This window comes from Gossypium hirsutum, chromosome A11 (assembly GCF_007990345.1).
Source record: "Gossypium hirsutum isolate 1008001.06 chromosome A11, Gossypium_hirsutum_v2.1, whole genome shotgun sequence".
NCBI lineage: Eukaryota > Viridiplantae > Streptophyta > Magnoliopsida > Malvales > Malvaceae > Gossypium > Gossypium hirsutum.
In genome coordinates this window covers 108,818,253-108,845,914 of record NC_053434.1, presented here as the reverse complement: position 1 = coordinate 108,845,914, position 27,662 = coordinate 108,818,253, and the positions used below count along the sequence as shown (strand labels likewise).

At 36.2% G+C, this 27,662-nt stretch overlaps 1 protein-coding gene across 2 annotated transcripts in view; it reads right to left on the bottom strand.

The window, feature by feature from the left end:
- The window catches only part of LOC107889027 (perakine reductase), a 54,036-nt gene extending 33,917 nt beyond the window's left edge, over positions 1-20,119 (bottom strand). Inside the window, exons 1-7 of one of the 2 annotated variants that reach the window (XM_016813337.2) lie at positions 19,855-20,119; positions 19,555-19,722; positions 19,187-19,390; positions 18,916-19,088; positions 18,627-18,723; positions 18,391-18,544; positions 17,696-18,189 (exon numbers count right to left, since the gene is read on the bottom strand). In XM_016813337.2, the coding sequence (XP_016668826.1) occupies positions 17,996-18,189; positions 18,391-18,544; positions 18,627-18,723; positions 18,916-19,088; positions 19,187-19,390; positions 19,555-19,722; positions 19,855-19,917 (1,053 nt within the window). In that variant the 5' untranslated portion in view covers positions 19,918-20,119 and the 3' untranslated portion in view covers positions 17,696-17,995. Of the gene's footprint in view, positions 1-17,695; positions 18,190-18,390; positions 18,545-18,626; positions 18,724-18,915; positions 19,089-19,186; positions 19,391-19,554; positions 19,723-19,854 lie in introns of those variants that run through there. The other variant, XM_041081678.1, reaches the window with a different exon arrangement.
- Between the last annotated feature and the right edge of the window lie 7,543 nt (positions 20,120-27,662).

Sequence of the window (27,662 nt, the reverse complement as noted above, 5' to 3'; positions counted from 1 at the left end):
ATTAAGGCAATATAAATTGAGGCAGTTTGTACCCACAACTTACGGGCTTGCTCAGTGTGAATTCTCCTATAAAGGTGACCACTATAAGAAGAAGGTTCGGGAACTGTCTGATGCTTGGAAGCAAACTCATTGGATGAAGAGGTTGGCTGTCAGTTCCATGGTGACACCTAAATACAATAGATGGTTTAGGAAAAGGGTCAATGATAATATTCCTAGGCCAAGTTTAGAAGATACTCGACCTATAGAGGAACAATTGCAAGTTGCCCCGTCAAAGTTGGAAATTATAAAACAGGATTTTGAGAAAAAGAGTTTTGAGCTTGGGAAGAAGATCGAACAGTTGGAAGAAGAAAAGATGCATCTGAGATTAGACGTAGACGTTTAGAAGTCAAAGGCTGAGAAGTGGAGAAAAGGGAAAAGTAAGGCCGAAGAGGATCTGGACAGTTTGAAGACAGATTGTAAGAAATTACGCCTGTCTATGAGGACTGCTGGGTTAGGTAAAACTTCAGAGCAATGCCGCCATGAAATTTGAGAGGAAAAGACCAAAGCCGACCGATGGGAAATGAAATTTCGAGAGGCTCAGGCACGAAATGAGGATTTAGAGAAGAGTCTGTCAAAAAGTAGAAATGAACGAGGTGAATTGAGGGCTAGAGTGGCAGAACTCGAGAAGTCTCTTCATCAGTACTGAAGCCGTAATACCGCAATGGAGTTGAGAGCAAGCTTGAGTAAGGTAGAAGAAATGAAAAGAAAAGTAGAAGAATTAGAAACGTCATTACGAAGCTATGAGATGCGGATTCAGTTTTTTGAAGCAAGTGAGGAGCGTTGGAAGGAACAGCTTCACCATGCACAAGGCCAATTCAGAAACAGGGATTACATTATGGGAGAAGCCGTAACCCAGATTTGGGAGGTAGCCGATTACTTGCAAGCTTTAGCAGTACAAGCGGACATACTGAGCGTGAAGTACGAGTTAGAGTCAGATCGGGGGCAGGAGCTAGCCTCGTTGCTTAGGAAAATTAAGGCTTTGAGCATTAGGGCGAAGTCTTATTTGTAACTCAGTTTTATGTAAAGAATTTTATTTTCTAGTAAAGTTTTCTAAATGGAATTGAATCAAAATTGATGCCTCATTTACATTCATGCATTTGCATTACATTACATCATATGCATTAAAGGCCATAAAAAGATTCTAATTAATTAAAAATTATTTCAGTAATCTAGAAACCAACGAAAACCAACCTAATACGCATCCTTACGGTACAAGGAAAAAGACCAAGTCAATAGACAAAAGACTTGAAAAATTAGAGCAAATGCAAAAGGACATGCAGGAACAAATGCAGTCACAGATGCAAGAACAACTAGCCAATATTCAGCAAGAGATGAAAGATCAAATGATAGGATCCCAAAGAGAGATGATGAGTCAGTTGTCCCAATTACTGATGGGAAGAATGGACAAGGGAAAGGGTCCTATGGATAATGTTGGGGAAAATAATGAAGACCCTCAATATCCTCCTAGCCTCACTCCAACACATGTACCGACACAACCTGAAATTAATCTGCAGAGACTATCTGTCACGATCAGGCCTCAGCAGATTTAGGCTGGAGCTTCGATACCAATGAATTTCTAAGCCAGCTCAGGCTCTGATCCTGTTAATAACTCGAATTATCCGCTTGTTCCTAATTTGGATGAAGTTGCAGAAGAGGAAAAGGCAAGGATGGAATCACAAAAGCAATTAGAGGAACGGTGTAAATTGCTAGAGGAAAAATTCTGGACGATGGAAAACGCAGATAGTTATCATGTAATTGACGCTAAGGTCTTGAGTTTGGTCCCGGACTTAGTCCTTCCCCCAAGTTCAAAATGCCGAAATTTGAGAAGTACAATGGAACGAGCTGCCCTGAAGCTTATATTACCATGTTTTGCAGAAAATTGACTGGATATGTTAACAATGATCAATTACTGATTCACTGCTTCCAAGACAGTTTGGTGGGGGTAGCATCTAAGTGGTACAATCAGCTGAGTCGTACTAAGATTAGTTCATGAAAAGATTTGGCCCAAGCATTCATAAAGCATTATAGCCATGTGACGGATATGACTTCTGACAGGATTACTCTACAGAATATGGAAAAGAAACCAAATAAAAGTTTCAGACAATATGCGCAAAGATGGAGAGAAGTTGCCATACAAGTTCAACCACCGCTTTTAGAAAAAGAAACCACAATGCTCTTTATCAACACTTTGAAGGCCCCGTTCATTACACACATGCTGGAAAGCGCCACAAAAAGCTTCTCAGATGTGGTAATGATTGTAGAAATGATCGAGAATGTAATAAGAAATGGAAGGATAGAGGCAAGGGAAAATACCAAAAGGTCAGCCCTGCGAAAAAAGGAAAACGAGGAGAACAATACGAACATGGCGTATGCAAAATTGTTTATCGTTAATCAGCCAAGAGCAGCGACTACTGGAAGTCAAGGTTTATTAATACAAGAGTCTGGCACAAAGCAAAATACTAAGAAGCTTCAATTTATGCCTATCCCAATGTAATATAAGGAGTTGTACCAAAGTTTATTCGATGCACATGTGGTGGCCTCTTTTTACCTAAAGCCATTACAACCCCCATACCCCAAATGGTACGACGCAAACGCTCAATGTGACTACCATGCAGGAATTCGGGACATTCAATAGAAAACTGCACTACCTTTAAGAAAGTAGTTGAAAGACTTATTAAAGTGGGCATTGTGAAGTTTGATAATGCACCCAGTGCAGAAAATACATTACCTAATCACACTGACAGTGGGGTAAACGCGATAAGTGAAAATATGGGGAGGAAGATCGAGGCAGACATTACAAAAGTAAAAACTCCTTTGAAATGGGTCTGGAAGGAGATGACAAAAAGGGGATTAGTTATTTCGGATCTAGAAATGAGCAGTAGAGGGATAGAGAGCTACTGTAACACCCCAAACCCGGCCTAGACGTTATGACCGGATCCGACGTGCCACATCAAAAACGTAAAAAAACATTTTTCCCATTCTAAGTTCAGAAAATCATACTTGATGTTCAAAGGATTAATTCATTGAGGGTTAAAGTGAATGGAAGCTGTGCACCAAGTAGGAAACCGGAAAAGAAGAGGTGAGTTCATCGGACTACTTAACTACCAAGCTCTTTCGGATCCAATCCTAGACATGCACACCGCCATTGCCACACTCTAACATCGCATATATTTTTAGGTTACCATTGTAATTATGTCTATTTTAGAATAAAACGTATTCAAATTTGGAAAACATTATCGTAGCAGAAGCCTTGTTTGTAATCGTGTTACTTTGAAATCAGTTTATGTTTTTGGAAAACGAACCCTAGATCTAGCCCATTTTGATAGTTAATATAATTTAAGATCATCATAATAAGTTATAAATCAAAACCCAAATAAAAATAATCATAAGCGGCCTTATTACATAACAAAACCCAAATCATCAAAGTAAAGAAAATTGAAGTCCAAATCACCAGAAGAAATCCATATTGCAGAACGAGTGGCCACTCCGAATCCCTCGCAGCTCTAAGCCCACTATGGTTGGGGATTACCTGCATGGATGAAAATAGGAGATGAGTTTGGGGAAACTCAGTATGTAAAATTAACCCAACCATAGCCCATATCAGCTCAAACCACAGAAACAGAATAAAGTGGCCTTAGCCCATAACAGAATACAGGATTAAGCCTATAGGCCCATAACAAATCAGATCAGATATTTCATGTATATGCAGAACCCAAACCATAACCAACCACATACACCCTCTTACCAACCTTTCACCATGTGGGGAGACTACTCGACCCACCAAACTGCTACAAGCCACAGAATTATGCAGCATGGCTGCCAGAACATATAATGTGACAGAGTCACCAGATACAGATAATCGTGGCAGAGCCACCAGAACAGAAATATGTGGCAGAGCCACCAGATCAGATAATTGTGGCATATCCACCAGGACGCTTCCTCCAAAATATAACCCATGTCCCCATGCAACAAATATTCATTCATGGCATACATCATACAGATTTAAATCAACATGCTTTTCAGACAAAATTAACCCTAGGGGCATATTGGTCATTTACACCTAGGGGTATCATGGTAATTTTCCATACATAAGGGTATCATAGTAATTTAGCTACTCTTAGGGTTTTCATGCATATCCTAACCATTTACGTACTATCAGAACACTTATCGCGCATACTTACCGAATTAGGCCCGTTGGCCCATGAACCCGATTTTTGGCCCATTAAGCCCATGTTATCAAAATGCACGAAATCGCACGTACTGCAGTTTATTACCTTCAGAATATCAAACATACAAACCCAACTATCTTACGAGCATTCGCAAATTCCAAAAATACCAACTTTTCGGCATTTCGGCTTTTCGGCTTTTGCCGATCTAGTCTATGAGAGGGTGTCAGTTACACACCTGTTTTATGACGATTCACTGACGAGATCCACGCACAAATTGCCTACAATTATAATACTACCACGTTAATCTTACTACCGAAACGAACTACATATTAACTTCTTACCATATTCGGCCAACAACACCTTAGGCCTTAGCATTCCTACCTTTGCCGAAAATAGCGTCTCGATCCCGATCCGTTCGCTCCACTTGTCCAAGCCCTTGATCAACAGCCTCTTAATCACACTATTACCAAAATAATACTATTATCACAACCCCTTAGGGCTACAAGTCCAAAAACGACAACCTCCTTAACCTTTTAGGGATTCTGGCTTTTCTTAAAATATGAAAGATAGACTAAGTTGGAAAGACTTACCACCGATTCTTTCAGTCAACGTTCCCCCTTAGTTCCTGCTTGATTCTGATGCAGTTCTAAGCCCTCAAATGATAACAAAAGTCGAGCCTTCAGTGATCTCAGTATCCGACTATGTCCCTAGGATAGTGTGGAAGTTTCGGCTTTTTGCAAAAGTGTAGAGAAAGATAAAATATGAGGGTTTTTACTTGTGGTATTGTTGACAGAAACTTGGGGTTTAGAGGTTGAGAGAATCGGCCAAAGATGATGTAAAAAATAAGAGATTAGGCTAGGGAAAAATCGATACAAAAGGAGTCAAGTTTTCAGGATTTCGGGATTTGAGGCAATCGGCTATAGTCTTAAAATAATGGAAGGAAGGTGGTATAGAGTAGGGTAGCTGAAGGATTCGGCTATGGGGAAAAGAAGAATAAAAGAATAAGTGGATGGAGAAAAAGAAGAGGAGAATGGTCAGGGAAACGGCACCACTTACCACTAATGCCGAATTTATACTGGCACTAACCCTAGCCGAAATTCTCATGCTAAAGTCCCTTGGCCGGCCACCTCTTGTTCCTTGATCAGCTCTTAGATTTCCTCCCTTATCTGCTCCTAAATTCTCTCCCTTATCCCCTCCTTACTCAATCTCTTGAGCAACTCCAACTCTTCCTAATAGTCTTTCACTTCAGTTCCATTACTTACCTTTTCTGTACATAAAAATTAATATCATTAATTTGCTTACCTTGTGACTCGAACCTTAGCCCTCCTTGGTCATCCACACGCCACCTCTAAAGCCCCTAAGTGGCGTCACATAGCCACTTTACCACATGCTTCCTTGTGATTTATTTTGCACAATTAATATCTAAAAGCCCAATTAACCAGAACCCCTTTTTCTTATGGAATTAAAATTAATTAAAACTACCGGGTTTTACCTTAAGCTTGGGCCTTCTAGAGGCCCACTAACGTACTTAATCCTATGACAAACAAACAGAACACATAATTTTTAAATTTTTTCTAATATTTTTAAAATTCTCGAAAATTGGGGCGTTACAGCTACTGCGAATTCCATCATGAAGAGAGGCACGAAATTCAAAAATGTGAAGAGTTCAGAGCTTTGGTTCAGGGCTTGATGGACAACAAAGAGATAGAGTTTTATGAAGAGGCTAAAGAGGAAGGGTGTATATGCACGTCAGAGTCAACGTTGAAGGGCCCAAAGGTCAATTATCCTGTGGTCATCATTTCACGTCCGAAAAATGAGGTAGGAATTTAAATGGCACCGAAGGTTATAATTCAGAAACCAGCAGTTTTCTCTTACGAGGACAACAAAAGGGTTTTATGGAGTTATGATTGTAATGTGACAATCCCGGGAAAGGATAATTCAACTAAGGAGGATCAAGATATAGGTTCTTACACGCGTAGTGGAAAATGCTATGATTTGGTGAATGCCCAAACAGAACCTGTAAAAAGAAAAACTCCGATAGCAGAGCAAAAGAAAAGAAAAGCTATTGACTTTGAGTTGCCAGTTAATGAACCAGTGAAAGAGGAGAAAGCTAAGGAATTCTTGAAATTTCTGAAACATAGTGAATATAGCATGGTGGAACAGTTGCATAAACAACCAGCCCGCATATCTATACTAGCTTTTCTCCTAAGTTCAGATGTCTACCGAAATGCATTGATGAAAGTGCTAAATGAGACGTACGTGACTAATGATATCTCTGTCAATAAGTTGGATCGGCTGGTTAATAACATAAGTGTTGATAATTTCATCTTCTTCAACGATGATGAAATACCACTGGGAGGTATGGGGTCCACTAAAGCTTTGCACATCACTACCAGATGCAAAGGATACACATTGCCGGGAGTCTTGATAGACAATGGGTCGGCATTGAATGTATTGCCCTTGTCTACATTAAATAGATTACCAGTGGATAGCTCGCACATGAATGAGTGTCAGAATATAGTGCGGGCATTCGATGGTACAAAAAGAAGAGTCATGGGGAGAATAGAAATACATTTGTTGATTGGCCGAACTACATATGAGGTGGACTTTTTGGTTATGGATATCAAACCCTCATACAACTGCGTCTTGGGAAGACCTTGGATACATTCAGCAGGGGCAGTGCCTTCATCGTTGCATCAGAAGTTGAAGTTAGTATCAGAGGGTCGGTTGATAACAATAAATGCTGAAGAGGATATCATTGCAGCTGTAAGCAGTGATGCACCATATTTGGAGACAGATGACGAAGCAATCGAATGTTTATTTCCGTCTTTGAAATTTGTTAATGTGACATTCATTACTGAAGGGAGCAAGATTCCGACGCCGAAATTATCCAAAACTACAAGGATGAGTCTACAGTTGATCGTTGGAAAAGGAGCTTTACCAGGAATGGGACTTGGGAGGAGTCTTTAGGGAAGAGTTGAGGTGCCTATGCTGAAAGAAAAATGTGACCGTTTTGGTTTAGGGTTCAGGCCAGATGCAAGACAAAGGAAGAAATAATTAGAAAAAAGGTAAGAGAGAAGAAAGGCACGTGTGAGTGGTGATGAAGTCAAATGGGAACCCATGATAATCCCTCACATATCGAAGACTTTTGTATCGGGAGGGATTATTCATCCCGAATAGAGGACGTCGGAGAAAAAAGACATCGAGGAAATGTTGAAGGATATATACGTCAATTCCATATTCGAATAAGCAACTGAAGAGGGGACCTTGTCAGATATTCGTCTTTATGAACCCGGGAGTGTTCTAGACAACTGGACTGCAGAAGACATTCCTGTAGTATTTAGAGCTTACTCAGAGTAATGTTCGAAACAATCTTGTTGCTTTAAGCCTAAAAGCAATGAGGATTTCTTTGTGAAAGAGGCTCATGTTCAAACATCGTTATTTCAATGAAGTACATTTTCGTTATCATTTTGAGCAAATATTCTTTCATTCTTTCCATTAGTAATTATTTTATTCTTTCCGTCGGAGTAATTATCTTGGTCTTTTTAGACTTTCTCCAATTATTCCTTCATAATCATGCCATGAAAATAATAATTCTTAAATTCATTCATTTTTTGCATATTTTTGTACCTATAATAGGTCCCAGGATATCAATGTCTTGAGTGACGCTACTGCTGACTCAGAATCACTTTTTGAGCAAGACATGTATTTAGAGAGATCTTGGAACTTTAAAGATGACAGAGATTATGACTTATCTCGGGACTTGTTAAGGATGGTAGAACAAGAGGAAAAGTAAATTCTGCCGCATAAAGAGACAGTGGATATGGTGACTTTGAAAGAAGGAAAAGTTGTAAGAATTGGAACGTACATAACCGAAGAAACAAAGCGAGACCTTGTTGGGCTACTTCAAGAATTTAAAGATGTCTTTGCTTGGTCCTACCAAGATATGCCCGGATTGAGCACCGATATTGTAGTACATCGCCTTCCTATAAAAGAAGATTGCAAGCCAATTCAGCAGAAACTTCGAAGGATGAGGCCAAACATTGTGCTAAAAATAAAGGAAGAAGTCAAGAAACAATTTGATGCTAGATTCTTGCGGGTGGTCAAATACTCGGAATGGCTAGCCAACATTGTACCAGTTCCTAAAAAAGATGGGAATGTACTAATGTGTGTGGATTACAGAGACTTAAATAAGGTTAGCCCAAAAGACAACTTTCCCTTGCCTCACATTGATACTCTAGTGGACAACACGGCGGGCTACTCATTGTTCTCCTTCATGGATGGCTTCTCGAGATACAATCAGATAAAGATGCATCCTGAGGATATGGGAAAGACTACCTTCATAACCTTGTGGGGGCACGTTCTGTTATAAAGTGATGTCGTTAGGGCTGAAAAATGCCGGAGCTACATATCAAAGAGCCATGGTGACCTTATTTCATGACTTGATGCATAAAGAGATTGAGATTTATGTCGACGATATGATTGCCAAATCCCAAACTGAAGAGGAGCACATTAAAGTGTTGAGAAAGCTGTTCTTGAGATTGAGAAAATTTCAGCTAAAGCTTAATCTAGCAAAATGTACTTTTGGAGCTAGATCAGGAAAGCTACTAGGCTTTGAAGTCAGTGAAATAGGAATTGAGATTGACTCAGACAAAGTTCGGGCTATACAAGAATTGTCTCCACCACGTACTCAAAAAAAAGTTCGAGGCTTCTTAGGAAGACTAAATTATATTGCTCGGTTCATTTCGCAATTAACTGAGAAATGGGATCCTATATTTTGTCTTCTTAAAAAGCAAAACCCAGTAAAATGGGATGATGAATGCCAAAAAGCTTTTGACAAGGTTAAAAAGTACTTGTCAAGTCCTTCAGTGCTGTCACCTCCAAGCTCAGATAAGCCGCTAATACTATATTTAGCAGTGTTTGATAACTCTATGGGATGTGTGCTTGGTCAGCACGATAAATCAGGAAGAAAAGAAAAGGCGATATATTACCTCAGGAAGAAATTCACGGAATATGAGTTGAGATATCTGCCAATCAAAAAATTATGTTGCGTCTTGATCTGGACAGCTCGGAGGTTGAGGCAATACATGTTGTACCATACGACCTAATTAATCTCGAAGTTGGACCCCCTAAAATATATGATAGAGTCAAATGCCTTTAACGGAAGGATGGCTAGGTGGAAGGGAGCACAATAGCAGAATTTTTGGCCAGTAGAGCTTTAGAAGATTATGAGCCTTTGAATTTTGATTTCCCCAATGAAGAATTAATGTATGTGGCGACTACCGAAGAGGACGTTACAAAAGGTCACCCATGGAAATTGAACTTTGATGGAGCCTCAAATGCTGTGGGTAATAGGATCGGGGTAGTTTTGGTATCCTCTAATGGAGATCATTATCCATTCACATGTAAGTTGGATTTTGATTGCACAAATAATATGGTAGAATATGAAGCATGCATCATGGGACTCCGGGCAGCCATAGAACGTAGGATCAAGGTGTTGGAAGTATATAGAGATTCCGCGCTAGTGATCTACCAGCTTAAAGGTGAATGGGAGACAAGGGACTCCAAATTGATTAATTATTGAAGCATAGTGCTGGGTTAATTAAGGAGTTTGATGATATTACTTTCAATTATCTCCTGTGAGATGAGAACTAGATGGCAGATACTTTGGCCACTTTGGCTTCCATGATCAATATGAGTAAACCAGAAGATGTAAAACCCATTCAGATGAGTATTTATGAAGCCCCATCTTATTGTTATAGCATAGAGGAAGAGAAGAGAGATGACTACCCTTGGTATCAAGATATATTGCGATACGTGAGAAATCATGAGTATCCTGATCAGGCAACTGAGAATGATAAAAGGACGTTGAGAAGGCTAGCTTGTGATTATGTCTTAGATGGTGAAATCCTGTACAAAAGAAGAAAGAATCAAGTACTTTTGAGATGTGTGGATGCTGTGGAAGACAAGAAAATCTTGGAAGAGGTTCACGAAGGCGTTTGTGGAACACATGCTAACAGCTTCATAATGGTTAGACAAATTATGAGGTTTGGATATTATTGGTCTACCATGGAAGGAGACTGCATTAATTATGCCAAGAAATGTCACAAATGTCAAATTTATGGTGACAAAATTATTGTACCTCCTTCTCCTTTGCATGTTATGACTTCCCCATGGCCGTTTTCCATGTGGGGCATGGATGTCATAGGGACAATCTCACCGAAGGCTTCAAATGGGCATCGGTTTATCTTTGTGGTCATTGACTATTTCACCAAGTGGGTAGAGGCGGCCTTATATGCCAATGTTACAAAATCAGCTGTGAGCAAATTCTTGAAAAAGGAGATCATATGTCGATATGGAATACCTGAAAGGATCATATCTGACAATGTATTAAATTTGAAAAATAGCACAATAGCAGAGGTCTGCAGTTAGTTTAAGATCAGACACTATAATTCATTACCATATCGCCAAAAAATGAATGAGGCAGTGGAAGCAGTCAATAAAAATATAAAGAAGATTGTGGGAAAAATGACTGAAACTTACAAAGATTGGCATGAGAAGTTTCTATTCGCTCTTTATGCTTATCGAACATCTGTCAGAACTTCTACTGGGGTAACGCCTTTTTATTGGTCTATGGAATGGAAGCAGTTCTACCCATTGAGGTGGAGATACCTTCTCTCTGAGTTTTGTCAGAGTTGAAGTTAGATGAAGCAGAATGGATACAGTCTCGATATGATCAGTTAAATTTGATTGAAGATAAGAGGCTAAGAGCTATTCAGCATGGTCAGATGTATCAAAAAAAATGATACGGGCTTATGATAAAAAGGTTCGCCCAAGAGAGTTTCATGATGGAGATCTAGTTCTGAAAAAGATCATTCCTATACAAAAGGATTTTAGAGGAAAATGGATGCCCAACTGGGAGGGGCCTTATGTGGTGAAGAAAACTTTCTCCGGATGAGCATTAATCCTAGCCGAGATGGATGGAAAAAATTTGCCCAATCCTGTGAATTCGAATCTGTCAAGAAGTACTACACTTAAAGAGGGAAAGAGGCCAAAGTGAAAACCCGCAAAGGGCGCTTTAAGACTTTTCTTAAAAAAAAAGAGAAAAATGAGAGGCCAAGGTGAAAACCTGCAAAGGATGCCTTGAGACCAAAGGGGATTTGAGTTGAAAACCCAAAAAGGGAGGCTCAGATGTTGATCAAAATGGGAAAGGCAATGATCTTGTTATACCTGAATTGACAAGGGAGAGGGTATGCCACATCTTGGAGCATTGGCAAAGTGCTTCCGATTTCTTAAACACATGTCAAGTTTAAATTGGTCTTCAGAAAGTTCGTACAAAGAAGCTTAGGCTGCAATATCAGGGGCACCTATTCTTCACCTTGTCCGTAATAAAAAAGTTATCTTTGAAATATTTTTCTTTTCAAGATATGCATCCCCAATAGACTTTCATTTTTATCTTCGATAATTTATTCATTTCAAGTTATGCCCTAATTAAATTCCATTCTTATCCATTGCTATGATTTTTTACAAGCATGTTGCATTGAGATAATGATTAATGGATTAATAATACTTTCACAAAAGGAGTTTCATGTATTACTTTGAAAAGCTTCTAAATAATACAGGAATCTGAAACAAGACTGTTATTTAGAACTCACCAAGCTTAAGGAAATACCTAAGTGGGAATGGTTTAAGTAGAGACCATCTCTTTGGATTTTTGGTCCAAAATAGTGATTGAACAAAAAACGAGATATTGCGTCAATGATGCAATCTCGATGAGAAATGATCAATATAAAAAAGCTCACTATAGAAAAAATGATACTTTACATTCATCAGGTATACACGTCTGGCCATGAAACCCGAGGAATGTGTAACATACTAAACTGATGGGGAAGATTCGGATCCTACACCCTTGAGTTGTAGTGGGATGGATAGAAGAAACTGCATGTTCTATCTCCTTAAAGATGCAATAGAGAAAACCAGATGAACAAACAGTAATAACACATCAGTGGCAGAACCTTGATGAACAACGAGCAATGACAATCCAAATATTAAAAAAGGACCATTTTTCACGACATTCTGCATTCATGCAAATATCATATACACCTAGTTAGGAGCATTCGATTCATTCTGATCAAAGCATTCTAATCATTCGGCATAAACATAGTCCCATAAAATCGATTCTACAGGTCATGTTCCCCAGAGAGTGGCGCAACAGACCAGTGAAACCACAAATCCTACACCGTTGAAATTGCAGTAAGTCAGACTAAGTCATCATAGCAAACCTTATCTCTCTGAAGATACAATAGAGCGGGTTGAAGTAACAAGTCTTGTCTCCCTGAAGTTGTAGTGGAACAGACTAAAAATAGCAGATCTTGCCTCCCTAAAGTTGCAGCGGAGCAGATCGAAGCAAGTCTTATCTCCCTAAAGTTGTAGTGGAGCAGACTGAAGATAGCAGATCTTGTCTCCCTGAAGCTGCAATGGAACAGATCGAAGTAACGAGTCTTATCTTCCTGAAGTTGTAGTGGAGCAGACTGAAGATAGTAGATCTTGTCTCCCTAAAGTTACAGTGGGGCAGATCGAAGCCACGATCCTTATCTCTCTGAAGTTGCAGTAGAGCAGGTTGAAGTAACAAATCTTGTCTCCCTGAAGTTGCAGTGGGGCAAATCGAAGCCACGATCCTTATCTCTCTGAAGTTGCAGTAGAGCGGGTTGAAATAACAAATCCGTATCTCTCTGAAGTTACAGTAGAGCAGGATAAAAATATGCAAACCTTATCTCCCTGAAGTTGCAGTGGAGCAGTTGCAGTAGAGAAGATTAAAAGCTACAAGGCTAGGCTCTCTAGAGTTACAGTGCAGTAGACTGAAGGGACAATTCTTATACCCCTGAAGTTGTGGAGGATTGGAACAAGGCTACCTCGAAGAATAAGAGTGCCAAAGAAGTCGAGATTCGGAGACCTGGCAAAATTGGCCCTTTTAGAGTCTTTGCTCCATTCTTGTTACACGACAACGAGCAAAGAGGGGCAGCTGTAATGGGCCAATTTAGCCCGGGTCCGTACAAACATAAACCAAATAATAATAAAGCCAAACCAGCAGTCCAATTCCGATTACAACCAATACAAGCCCAATAACAAACCTAAATACCCATTTACAATAGGGCCCAATGGCCCAAAATCTAAACCTAGGTTTGACTAAGCTAGTAAGCCCTAGTAGCAAGGAGCGCCGCAGCCCCCAGTCTTCAGCATCGTACGGCCTCCTTGCGCCACAGCCACGCCCATGCCCACGCCTCCACGTCAACAAGCCGTAAGCCTCAACTGGCCCCGTACCCTATACCTGCAAACAAAAAACACAACAGCAGCACAAAATAGCAAAAAAAAGATGTATTTTTCTTTTGATTTCGACTATATAAAGCCTTAGAAGGCGAATGTATCTTCTTTTTCATTTTTTACGCATAACTGAATAGAAAAATTCGAAGGCAATTTTTGAAGAGGTGATTTCTGTTTCTTTTAGTTTCTTTAATTTTTTGTTGATTTTTCCTATCTCTTTGCTTCATTGCTTTTTCATCGTTGCATTTAAAAACAAAAGAAAAAGGGAAAAGCGAGACCTTACCTTGCGAGTCGGCCATCGGTTCCTTTTCACTTCGTTGAAATTGAAGCCTAAATGGAATCTCAAGGCTAAAAACCACCCCTTCGAAGTTCGAAAACACTAGTCGCCGTTCGTGTTGGCGTATCGGTGCCTAGGGGAGCATTTGGGGTTCGACTGAGCAACAAAATGGAGAGGCTAGGGCATTGTTAAGGTTCGGCTGAATGAAGGCAATATTTAACCTTATAAGGAAACAAAGAAACGACGTTGTTTAAACCAACTTCAATGGTTTAAAAACGACGTCGTCTGGAAGCCATGCCTGATGACTCGCTCCAATGCCCTCAGGATCAGCGCGTTTGCTGCGGTAAAGGGAAATTTGTGCATTTAGTTAGTCCAGATTTCTTTGTTTTTTAATTCGCCCTGTAATTTGCGCATCATTTCAATTTGATCCTTGTTTAAATGTTGTGTTTTGAAGCTTGGAATATTTGTATTTTAGGTCCCTATTTTGATTCTAATAATTTGTTTTTAAATTATCATTTTTATTTTAACTCAAATCTTTTTCTATACTTGTACCTATATTATTTAAATTGAGCCTTCTATTCATTATGATTTTTAGAATTCATTTAGTTCTTTTTATATATGTATGTTAAATTATTTTGGTATCTTTACTTTACATAATCATTATTTTAAAGCTATTTTACATTGGATTGTTTTAATCATTTATATAAAATTTTGTTTAAATATTTTTGTGTATATTTATACCCATTGAGTTTTCTATTCAAAATACCTATTGTTTTAAAATTTACTTAATGTTTTTATGTATGTATGAATCCATTTAAAACAAAAACTTCATATTTTTTGTGTTTAGAATTATTATTTCGGAATTCTTCTTTATATATTATATTATTTTAGAAATTTATCTAGTATCATATTTAAATGCTTTAATATATATTTGCACATATATAATTTATAGCAAAATTAATTTAATCTTATACGCATTATTATTCCCAAGCTATTTTTTTTACATATAATTGCTTCTAAATTCGTTTATATATGCATATGTTTTTTTTAAATCTATTGTGTGCATAATTATTTTCTAAGATCATATTTTATCATGTATTTTTACTATCCTCTTATATTTTGTGTATCATTTAAATTCTCCTTCTTTGTGTGTATACTGTCAATCTTTTTGTAAATATATATATATATATATATATATATATTAATATTTGGCATATTATTTGATTTAAATGTCTTCTTTTTGCAACATCAATTTTTAAAAAAATTATATATATGTTCTTTGTTTTTTTCCTTATAGATTATTTCGAGTTCTAGCATATGTTATTCGCTCGTTAGTCCATCATTTTTAGAAATTATTTTTGTATCATATTGGTTTTATATTGTTTGGAGTCTCATGTATTAATTATCTTCACGTTATTTCATGTATATTTGCTACATCGTGTTTACTCGTTTTATGTATTATTAAATCAATTGTTGTTCACCCATGCTTATGAATTTTGTTATATTTTGAGTTAATTGTTTGCTTGGTTAATTGGTTAAATAAGTTATATTATCTTCATCCATCCATTATCATATTTTACGCATGCATAGTATCCCATGTTTTTATTTTTTTCTCGTGGTTTACAAATGTCGTTTTATAATGTTCAACTCTTTAAAATTAATTATTCCATTTTATTTCAAGTCAAATTAATGCGTTTTAAGCTGATTTTATAATTATTCATTTGAAAATTCCTTAAAACGAAGGCAATGTTTGATGTTTGAAAATTCGGGAAATCGTGCCCTATCGTGCTGGGTTTCGATTTCCCGTTTGTTCAAAATAATCGAATATTGCTTTAGAATTTCACACGTGTTTTCCAAATTCTAAAACAAGGCAATATTCAATATTTGGAAATTCGGGGAATCGTGCCCTATCGTGTTGGGTTTGGATTTTCGGTTTGTTCAAAATAATTGAATATTCCTTTAGAATTTCACTAGTGTTTTTTAAATTATAAAGTAAGGCAATATTCAATGTTTGGAAATTCGAGGAATCGTGCCCTACTGTGCTGGGTTTCGGTTTTTCGTTGAGCTAAATAATTGGGCATCCTTTTGTAATTTTCAACATATGAACTTTTGGAAGTCAAAAATTTATCGTGTTTTCAAGGGTATAAAGGATCGTGTCCTATCGTGCTGGATGTGATGCTGTATATCTTTGAAACAAGAGAATTTTGACGACCAACTTGAGCCATTCAAATGTTTTAAAAGGAATCATATTCTAAAAATAACTTTAAATCTTAGACATAAGGACAGTATTTAATCAATTTGGTACCAATTTTGGGCGTAGTGAGGGTGCTAATCCTATACTTAAACGGCTCCCGAACCCGTTTTCTCAAATTTACGTAGACCAACATTGATTTAAATGGAACAAAATGTTTTATTAGGTGATCCAATCACACCTAAACAAAAAGATTGGTGGCGACTCCACACTTTGTTTTAAAAGTCGATTCCCGTTTTTCTTCATGTTCAAACAAAAAAATGGTTTCGACACTTTAGATTTTTTAATATTTTAATTTTTTTTAAAATATAAAATTTGGAATTTTTATAAATATTTGGAATTTTAAAAATTATTTTATATTTTTATGTAATTTTTGATAAGAGAGAGATCACTTTGCTCATTTTTAAACTTGACAAGGACCAAATGTATATTTACATCAATATATTATTTTAGTTAGTCAAATTATTTGAGATATTCAAATCATAAAATTTAGCTCGATTCAAATTTAAAACTCAAATTACTTATTTGAGTTAACTAAAAAAATAAAATAACTCGAATAACTTGATTCGATTAATTCGAAATTCGATTTTTTTCAAATTTTCAAGTCGAATAGAGTTTTGCTCACCCCTAATCAATCGAGCCAAATTCAAGCTTCGTAATACTTGACTCGAACGGCTTGCGAGCCTTATCAAGCTTTTTATATTTTATATTATTAAATTACACTATTGCCCTTAATATGTATTATTAACCCTAAGCTTAATTATTAAGCCGATCTCAAGCTTAGGTTCAAGCTTAAGTATAAAGATTAGTAAGTGAGGACAATCGAACTTGATCTCAAGGAGCTTGATTATATTTTGAGCCGAGCTTAAAAATAGATGTTCGATCGAACTCAAACTTGACAATATTCAAGCTCAGCTCAGTTCAATTACACACCTAAATTACTAAATATTTGAATAAAAGAGAATTCTTGTAGAATTTAATTGCTTCATTTCATTGTCTAACAAGAATTTAAACTATTTTATTTATTATTTCTCTCTTATTAATTTAGTTAATTAGAAATAAAATAATTATTTAATGTTATTAACCAAGTATTTTATTTTAATGAGTGATAATATACTTTATTATTATTATTATTATTATTATTATCTCTTAATTTATGATTATTTTGACATTACCAACAATAATTTTGACCCTTTATAATTATTTCAAAATTTTCTTCTAATCAGACCATTCCTATAAGCAAAACTACCATCTAACTTACCTACCAAAAAACTGCCATCTAGCTGGAAAAACAAAAAACTAAACAACAACTTGGATGTAACATAGTAGAGGAGAAGAGATTGTATAAAATTATAATTCTTAGTTATTCTTACATTTTTTAATTGGAGAATGACAAATGATTTTTTTTCTCTTAAATTTTATCATTTTTAGTTGGATTTGAATATGTCGTGAACAATCATTTATTTATGGCAAAGTCCTAGTCTACCACTAAATCACCAAAGCTTTGACAGCAACATGTTCCAACAATTTCCATAGTTTCATTGCTATGTATAATTTTGTTACTTTAGATAGTTATTTTCTAAAGATTTTACCAATGTAAATGCGAATATATTAGCTGAAACAAAACAAGAGAAGAGATAAAGGCAACATACACATCTCAAATAACATTATTTTCTGGAAAAAATTATGATTTTTATTTCTCCAAGACAAACAGGTGTAGCAACCTGCTACAATAATACTGCAGTAAGTAGCTGAAACAGCAGTATTCAGGTGAAAAACAACCTGTTTTATTTCCAAACTATATATCTTGGAAAATTACTTGCTACAATCACAGATAGCAAAACCATTGATACAAATTTTCAATCGTTTGAGTTGTTGGAGAGAGTCCATTCATCCAAAACCTCATTTTTTGCTGCAGACTTTGCATCCATGGTTATTTCAAGTTGAAACCTTGCTCCCCTTTGGTGGTGTATTACCGAACTTCCAGTGGAATTGACTTAAATTATCAGGCAAAAAATCACCAGCTACCTCATTTATCGGGACCGCATTAGAAATTTCTTTCAAATCTTCTCCTGTGAGCTTTACTTTTAGTGAATCACTGTTAGTATCGAGATTCTTTATCTTGGTTGTTCCTGTGAAAAAAAAATGAAAGAAAGGGTCAAAACTTCGGTCCTAGTCCTATTATCTAAACAAATAATTAAGTATATATGCATTTGTATTTGGTACAAGATTTTCAGGCCAATTATGCTACTTCTGCTGCGACTTTTAGTTGAAATGTCTGTTGGCCATCAAAAAGAGAAAATAGATGTTGAAAATTACAGAATGTGACTCACCGGAAATCGGTGCTACATCGTCCCCTTGATGAAGAACCCAGGCAAGTGCTAACTGTGCAGGGCTACATCCATGCTTCTTAGCCAACTTCTCGACTTTCAAATATATGATCTTATTTTTGTACAAGTTTTCTTCTTGAAACCTTGGGAAAGTTGGCTTAAAAGTAGAAGTTGGCTATCAGTTTACTATACAAAGATTAGGGATAAGTTAAAGACATGAATGATGTTAGTTCCCATACCAGAAAACTATTTGCAGGCATAGTTTCCATTACTCCTCTACCTGCAAAGAAACCGCTACCAAGAGGGCCATATGGAACAATGCCAATTCCAAGTTCCCTGCATAGATTAAAACATTTATTCAGGCATTTATTGTGCTTTGGCTTGTAGCAGATGGAGGATTAAGTAATGGTTGATAGCATGAGTTTAGCAAGTCTCTTAGGAAACGAAAAGACTAGCAACATTAGAGTTTGGATATGAAGTAAACATTACTTTTTAAAAGTTTGAATGCTTTAAGATGCATGAACAAACCTGCAAAGGGGGACTATTTCTTCCTCAAGGTCACGAGTCCATAGCGACCACTCTATCTGTAAAGCAGTTATGGGATGTACTGCATGTGCTCTCTTTATAGTTTCAGGGGAAGCTCCAGATAAACCTATGTACTTTATTTTCCCCTCTTCCACCAACTTCTTCAGTTCAGACATCTAGACATAGAAAGTTCAAGCAGCTAAAGATTACTGTCCCACTATAAGATTATGAAACAAGGAAATAATTTTAAGATGCTTTCAACTGCAGCACTTACAGTATCCTCTATTGGAGTGTTGGTGTCAACCCTGTGTTGGTAGTAGAGATCAATATAGTCCACATCTAGGCGCTTAAGGCTAGCTTCAATACAGGCACGGACATATTCGGGAGTACCGTTTATTGTGACACCGGCCGAAACCATTTTTTCGATTCCAAACTTTGTGGCTAATTGTACCTTCTCTCTTGGTAGTTGCTTCAATGCCTGGAAAAAGGAAGAGAACAATAATGGAAATTAACATAAAACCGTATCAGGGTGATCAACAAAATAGCCTTTTGTTTAAAGAATGGAATCGCATTTAGAAGCAAAATCTGGAAGCAGTAGCAATTCAACTTAAAAATATAAACCGTTTGTCTAAGCATATTTACCTTTCCAACCAAAATTTCATTAGTTTTGGGTCCATAGAAATCAGATGTATCAAAGAAAGTGATTCCTCTGTGGAATGCATGCTTGATAATCGATATCCCAACTTCTTCGGGGACAGGATCATTGTAAACTCCAGTGAGACCCATACAACCAAACCCCAACTTTGAAACCTACAAAATGAAAAATATAAGTTACAAAAGAAGTGAGACAAGTTAGTTCCTCTGTATATCTTAATACATAATTCTACAGTTTTCATATCTTGGAGGAACAGATATAATCCTTTAAGAAGAACTTAATCTAACCTCAAGTCCTTGAGTTCCCAGTTTGATTCTGGGAATCTGAAATCTCTGCTGCTCCTCACCCATCTTTTGTCCCTTTTTTCTGTCCTTTCTTGTGTTAATGAACTGAGGCTTTCTTGTTTGTGTACAGCTCAAAAGAAAGTACAGTAAGAATAAAAGATTTAGCAGATGGCTATTAGCAACCTTGAATCCTGAATCTGCATCTAGTACTTGGTGACTCCTCTAAATATGTCACCCAATAGGTCATCCTGTTGACTGCTTTGTTAAAAACATTGAAATTTATGCTGCAAGAATTGTTAAATATCAAAAGGCAAACAATTAGTCAAAAATGGCAGAATAATGATGTTATCAGATGATACACCTTATTCGGCATTCCCGACAAATTTAATATTTTTCAAGATTTTCAACATCTTTGGAATACCTACCAATGTTTGTATAGGCCATAGGCTAGAGAGTCAAACACGGTACTTCGAACAAATCACTATTTCCAGCCTTCTTTCTTCAGAGACCATTAAGATTCATATATTGGTATAACTTCATAAATTTTCAAAACTACCATTTTTGTTTTTCCAACAGCAAGTTGAACCACACTTTGCATATAATATCATTGAGAAAGATAAATAGAAGCCATGTGTTTGAAAACTTTGATTTGTTTATGATGGATGTTATGGGATTATACACCATTTTAATATTAAAGAATGGAGAACCACAAAGCACCAACTTTGGGAATTTGGAAACAGCCACGAGGGGCACTATTATTATTATTCAACTAAAACTATTTATAATATATTTTGAGTTAATATGCAAATCGGTACCTGAACTGTACCTTATTAATCAATATGGTACCTATGGTTATTTCTCCCAATTTGCTTCCTGTAAAACTACGCGGTTAGCCACTTAAACCCAAATCGCGATGGAAGTCAGACGTGGCATTATGGACCAACCTAGTGATGCCGTGTGTCATTTTTCAAAATTAAAAATGCCATACATTTCTACGTCAATAAACTTCCGTTGGTGAAGTGTAGAAGCTAACAAAGAAGCAATGGTTGTGGCGAAAAATATAATTTATTTAAGTTGAAAGAAAATAATCTAAATAAAAATTTCACTAAAATTCAGTAAAAACGGGGCCAATTTAGGTCTCAAAAATTTGACCGTTGTAATGGATAAGAGCTCTCACTTGTCCTCTCATCTTCAACGAAGTAACCTTCTCCACATGTTTAAAACTGAGAAAATAGTAAAAAAATATAGAAAATAGTAAAAAAATATAGTGCTCATCACCCAAAACCCTAAATCTACACTTAAATTAACAAATTACCTTTGCTTCAAAAACAACATAGGGATAAAATTCAAGTTTTTAGGACAACGCCGTTTACTCCTAGTGCCAAGTATCCTTCAGATCAATAATTTGCTTCGAATGTTGGTATGGAAAATCAAAGGTCTATATTAAGTTCTTTTTTATAAAGCTCTTTTGTGAGGGAGAAAACACGCCCTCGTAGAGGCATGGGGTAGGGAAAAAGAGATTCTTTTTTTATCCCTAAAATCTCAGGTTGTAGAGCTTAGAGGTAGAAGTAACGGAATTGGTTGGGGGTTGAAATGACTAGAGAGAAAACACTCCATGCAGGTAGCGTTTCCATTTGACACAGTAGTGAAAACGCTCTCTGTAGGTAGCGTTTTCAATTGGCATGTGGCAGGAAAACGCTCCTTGTAAGGAGTGCTTTCACTGCTATGTCAGATGAAAGCGCCTATTGCAGGGAGCGTTTTCTCTCTAGCCATTCAACCCCTGGCCAACTCCATTGCTTCTGCCTCTGAACCCCTACAACTTGGAATTCCCGAGATAAAAAAAATATATCCCTTTTATCCTGCCCCCATTCCTTATATAAATGCATGTTCCCATCCCCTAATTTAGTATCTTAAATTGTTTTTTTTCTTTTTTCTTGCATGTACAAATTTTTGAATTTGATGTTTTATTTCTCTCTCACTTTGAGGGAAACGTAGTCATAGTTTTAAGTTGTGTTTAAGTTCACAGTAATGTCATGAAACTCGGTAACCTACAAATTTCACTTGTCGTGTAAGTATGGAGCCATCACCTGTGAAACCGAGATCGCTTTGCAACTCGAGGTCCAAATTGACAGTGATTATACTGTTTGGGGTTAAAGTGCAACTTAACACCCCTAACCCCTCTTTGACGATGGTTTAGGGTCACGAGCATTACTAACAAATCAAACAATTAATTCAATTATAATCAACATATAAACTAACTAATAACATTATAATATGCAGGGGCAGGTCACGACAGTCTAATACTATCATGCTAGATTCTTATACATTCGAATCATAAATTATGCTATGTGTAACAGCCTAATTTCCAGTGGTGTCGGAAACAGTGATTCGAGATCACTAAATTCAACAAATGAGTTTGAAAACTTAAATAAATTAACATTTATGAGTCAAGTATGGCATTAGAAGTATTTTTGAATTAGTGAATTTTGTAATTTAAAAGGATTTATTAGAAAAATTGGGTCGAAAACGAGGTATTGAGACCTCGAATTCATAAACCAGGCCATAAATATTTTTTATGGAATGTTATTGAGTTAGTATTAAAGTTTCGTTAGGAAATTTTAATGTTTTGATAGTTAATTAATTAAAAAGAACTAAATTGTAAAGGGTGAAAAATTTGCTAAAGTGATTAAATAGCTTAAGTGTCTAGTAAAGAAGGAGTTAAAAAGCAATTAGATCCAAATTATATGGGCTGCATGGTACGGGTATAGAAATAGACAAGAAAACAATGTGAACTAAGGGCAAAATGATAATTTGGTTAAAATTAAATATAATACAAGTGACCAAATTGAGAAATCTAGACATTTCTCCCTAATTATCAGCCAAAAACACCATATGAGGTTTGAAAGAAGCTGGTTTTTCATGCTTTGCACTATGTGAGTTCAATTCTTGCTTTTTCTTTATAATTTTTATGTTTTTGTGACTTTTACAATTAGGTCCAACTACCTAATTCACTAATTTTTGATTCTATGAGTGATTTTGATAGTTACCATGAATGAGTGCTGGAAGTTTATGATGAATTATCATGGATTTGAAGCTTTAATTTCATTATATGATGATTTTATTAAGTGATTTTAATAGAAATTGATTTTTAGGACCTAATTGTGAAAAAGTTAAGAATTAGGATTTTGTGCTGAAATTTTGAATACCAAAGGTTGTGTAGTAGTTTAGAATGATGGTATAAAGTGTTAATTTAGAAAAATAATCTCAATTGATGGGTTAATTGATTAGGGATTAAATTGTAAAAACTATAAAATTTAGGGTAAAAGTTTAATTTTGAAAATTGAAGGGCATAAAGTGTGAAGTGGATTAGAATTGAACTAGATGCTAATGAGTTGAAAATTTTATATTATAGATCGAGAATCTGAAGATAAATGTAGAAAAGAGAAAATTTCCGACTAGTCATTGAATCTTTACAAATTCTACAAATTAGCCAGGTAAGTTCATATGGTTAAATTTTATGATTGATTGTTAAAATTAGAGATTATATAAAGTATTTTATTTCCATATCTTTGTTATAGAATAATGATTATTGTGATAATATGAAAATCGAAACAAAAGTTCAAATTGAGTAGAATGCAGGATAGAGTACGATCGTTCTATGATCAGTGATGAAATGACGGATAAGACCATGGTTGAACCATGGAAAAGTTTGGAGTGTAAGACCATAGCTGGGCTATGGCATTTTAGTGAAAAGATCATAACTTAATTATGGCATTGTGAACGTAAGACCATGGTTAGACGATGGCAGTATATGTGTGTATGTGTAAGACCATAGCTGGGCTATGGCATCATAATAAATTGAAAGACCGTAGCGGGGCTATGGCATTGTGATATATGCAAGACTATGGAATTAATCAAATGATATACTTAAATTCGTAAGACGTTCTCTAATTTCACAAGAATTGGTAAGTGTTGTATGAACTAAAGTGATACAATTCAATAAGTTGTGATATTGATTTCAATCAAGTAAATTCATCATTTGAGATTGTGATTGGCAGAGAATAATAATGAAATGCTCTATTTAATGTTTTGTTATTTCTTGTTTGGTAAGATTTATTTTAAAGCCTATGAACTTATTAAGCTTTCATAAGCTTACTTTTATGTGTTAAATGTTCATTGTAGATTAACAAGAGTTCGGAGGATCGGATCAACACATCGGGCCACACTATCTTGATTTCACCGGTAGATTTTGTAATACAACTTATGGTTTATATGGCATGTATAGGATTGAATGAAAAGGAAATAAATTTGTAATATGGTTATAAATGGCTCTTTTACATATATGTTAGATTATCTGCATGTATTTAATAGTATCTAATAGTAGTCAATGAATGGAATTACATGGTAAGTTTATGCAAATAAGTAGTGTGATGACACATTAGGTTTAAAACTTGATATTTGACTTGAATTGGTTGCTTGGTTAGGTTATATTGGTATATGAAAGTATTGTGTGCAGGTTGTTTGTGAAAAGGGTGAGAAAAGTGGCCTTGAAATGGCCTATTTTTGTCTACACTGGTAGAGACATGGCCGTGTGTCTTCACCATGTGTGACACACGGTCATACACATGGGCGTGTAGTCTGGCTGTGTGTCCCTTACACTTTAAATTTGAGAAACAGAATGCTCAGAATTGACCACAAGGGTAGAGACATGAGCGTGTGTCTCAGCCATGTGTGCTACATGGCCTGGAACACGAGCGTATGTCTTGGCCGTGTGAAACTTGCACCTAATTTTGAGAAATTTAATTAACCACATAGCCTAGCACACGGGCATGTGGCTGGCTGCATGGCATAAGTCTGAGAGCTACATAGTTTTGAACATGGCCTGCAACATGGGCGTGTCCTAAGATCACACGGGCATGTCCCTTGGACCACACTGCGTGTGTGCCCTGCATCTTGGAAATTTTTTGAAAATTCACAAAAAAATTCTAAGTTCCTAATTTAGTCTCGACTCGATTCTATTACTCATATTGGGCCTCGATGGTCCATTTAAGTGACGTTATAAATGATCTAGGAAAATGAATTGTAATTGATTTGAATTATCTATAATTGTTTTGAAATTATTAGTAATACTCAATAACCCTGTTCCGATAACGAATATGGCTTTGGGGTATTACACTATGCATTTCTAAGTTTGGTCTTACACTGTCTACACTCTTATAACTATTTATCTCTTCTAGAATGTCAGAATTCGGATACATACAAGACTATTCCAATTATTAGCGTCAGAGTATTAGTCCATACTTTGTCTACGATTATTTTTTTAATTTATATTCAATAATGCTATCAAAATGCACCCAATATAGGTTTGCTAATCTATTCCAATTCAGAGTAAAAGTTACTCTTACCACCCTTATTACGAGTCTGTGAGACCCTAAACGTAGTTTAAAAATAGGCTAGAACTAATTTGAAATAATTCTAGAAGTTTAGAAAATAATTACAAAAATTTTAACTACAGGGGTCACACACCCGTGTGCCTGGCCGTATGGGCATTCAAAGTAGGGACACATGGTCGTGTCCCAGCCCGTGTCCGTGCCCGTGTAACTCACTGACTTGGGTCATATGCTCGTGTGTTAGGCAGTGTACCCTTTGAAATTACCTCACACGTCTGTGTGCTAGCTGTGTGTCTCACACGGCCAAGTCACACGCCCGTGTGTCTAGCTGTGTGAACCTAAAATATGCCTTAAACAACAAGTTCACCATTTCCTGCTTGCTTGGGCATTAAGTAACCCAAAAAATGTTCATTTAACCTATTCAAAACACGATCAAACACATTCAAAACATGCCAAAACAATCATCCTAGGTGTCTAACCAATGTACCCTCATTGGTACCACATTTCTATATCAAAGCATATCATCAATGCATCATTCAGATCAAATTTATAAACATGCCAAAATCCATCGATTTGGCCTAGCTCATATCTACCTAAAACATTAACTTAAATTCACATGCACATATCAAGCACTGGTTCAATTCACCATACCATACTATGGCTTCAAACATAAACACATGTTTACTTATAAACCAAACCAACATTACACTTATAACATTATTTACAATCCATCCACAAAATAACTATCAACTAAACATCCTAGGTACATGCCAACAAAAAAGATAAACCTCACCACATTTGAGTTTGAGATCATTATTGGATGCTGAATCGGCGATCAAAAGAGAAGCACCTAACCTGCACACGAAAAACAAAAACTGTACGGTGAGTAAAACTCAGTGATATTTCTATAATCCAAACATTTAAAGATAAGAGAATACAAAATGCACAATTAAAATATAGACACATATTAATGATTAGGATCATAACTATCATATGTCAACCTTTTGAATTCATACATATTAGCACATCATTTCATACTATACTCAAATTGCACATGCTAACATCTTTTATTTGATTAACAATGTCTCAATTCACACAATTGCTATATAATTATCTATTCACATATCAAACCACAATTGTTTATACATTGGCATTAGCCATTCAATACGCAATTCATGAGTACATAACTCATGTATCTCATTTACTCATAACATATCTCATTTTCATGTTTCAAATCTCTATCCTATTTTCCAATTTACATACAATATCATCCAATATCAATTCTAGAACTGTTTTATTTAATTACCCCTATTAACACGACTCAAACTCAGACGAATACACATATCCAACCAACACACCAGTTTGGCACCCAGTGCCTCATCGGATAAATTCGAAGTAATAATTGCACCGAACGCTATATACATTGACTCCCAGTGTCTCATCGGTTAAATCGAAGCAAATTAGCACCCAATGCCTCATCGACTCAAAGTCGAAGAAATCCCTGAACTATTCTTATCCTATTGCATGTCATCTATATCCTACTCAGCTCTATACAGTTAATAAGGTTTAATTTCACATTTCAAATACAACCAATATCCAAAATAAAGTTTTCATATAATCACATATACACATGAATTCAATTCAATCTATAATAATCAGTATCCAACTTTCATATTTGCACATATATTCTCAATTCAATAATCAATACATTCATAATGTATATACCAATTCAACCCATTTCAATCAACTATCAAAATGTCAAATACTTACCTCAAACACTTACTATATGCATTAAATCGAATTACAACAATTAATAACTAGGTTCGGATTATAGAAATACAAATCGTGGATTCCAAGCTATTTGACGTCGATTTTATCCTTATCCTTTTTAGTCCAGGATTTCAGTACGACGTTAGCTACGGAATTAAAACATTAAAATTCATCAATACAACACAATTCAATTTCATATAGAATATTTCAATTTTTACTCAATATTTGTAACACCCCTTAACCCCAACTTGTAGTCGGAACAGGGTTACGAAGCATTATCGAAATTAAACACTAATAACGAACAACACCGAGTCATAAATCTATATTTCAATTTAGAATTTCTCAAATTTCCACCTTTAAGTCCCTAATATGGACCTACGAGACCCAAAACATACTTAGGAAGTGATTTGGGATTAAACCGGGAACTTTAGAAACTTTTCCTTGAGAATAGGGGCACACGCCCGTGTGGCCTGAGACATGCCCGTGTGGCCTGCCTATGGGGCTCCCATGGCCGTGGGGCCAGCCCGTGGGCAGATCTGACTTTCTCACACGGCCGTGGGACTAACTTGTGGGCAATTCTGACTTTTCCATATGGCTTGGGCACACGCCCATGTGACTTGGCCATGTGAAAACATGATTTTTCACCATTTT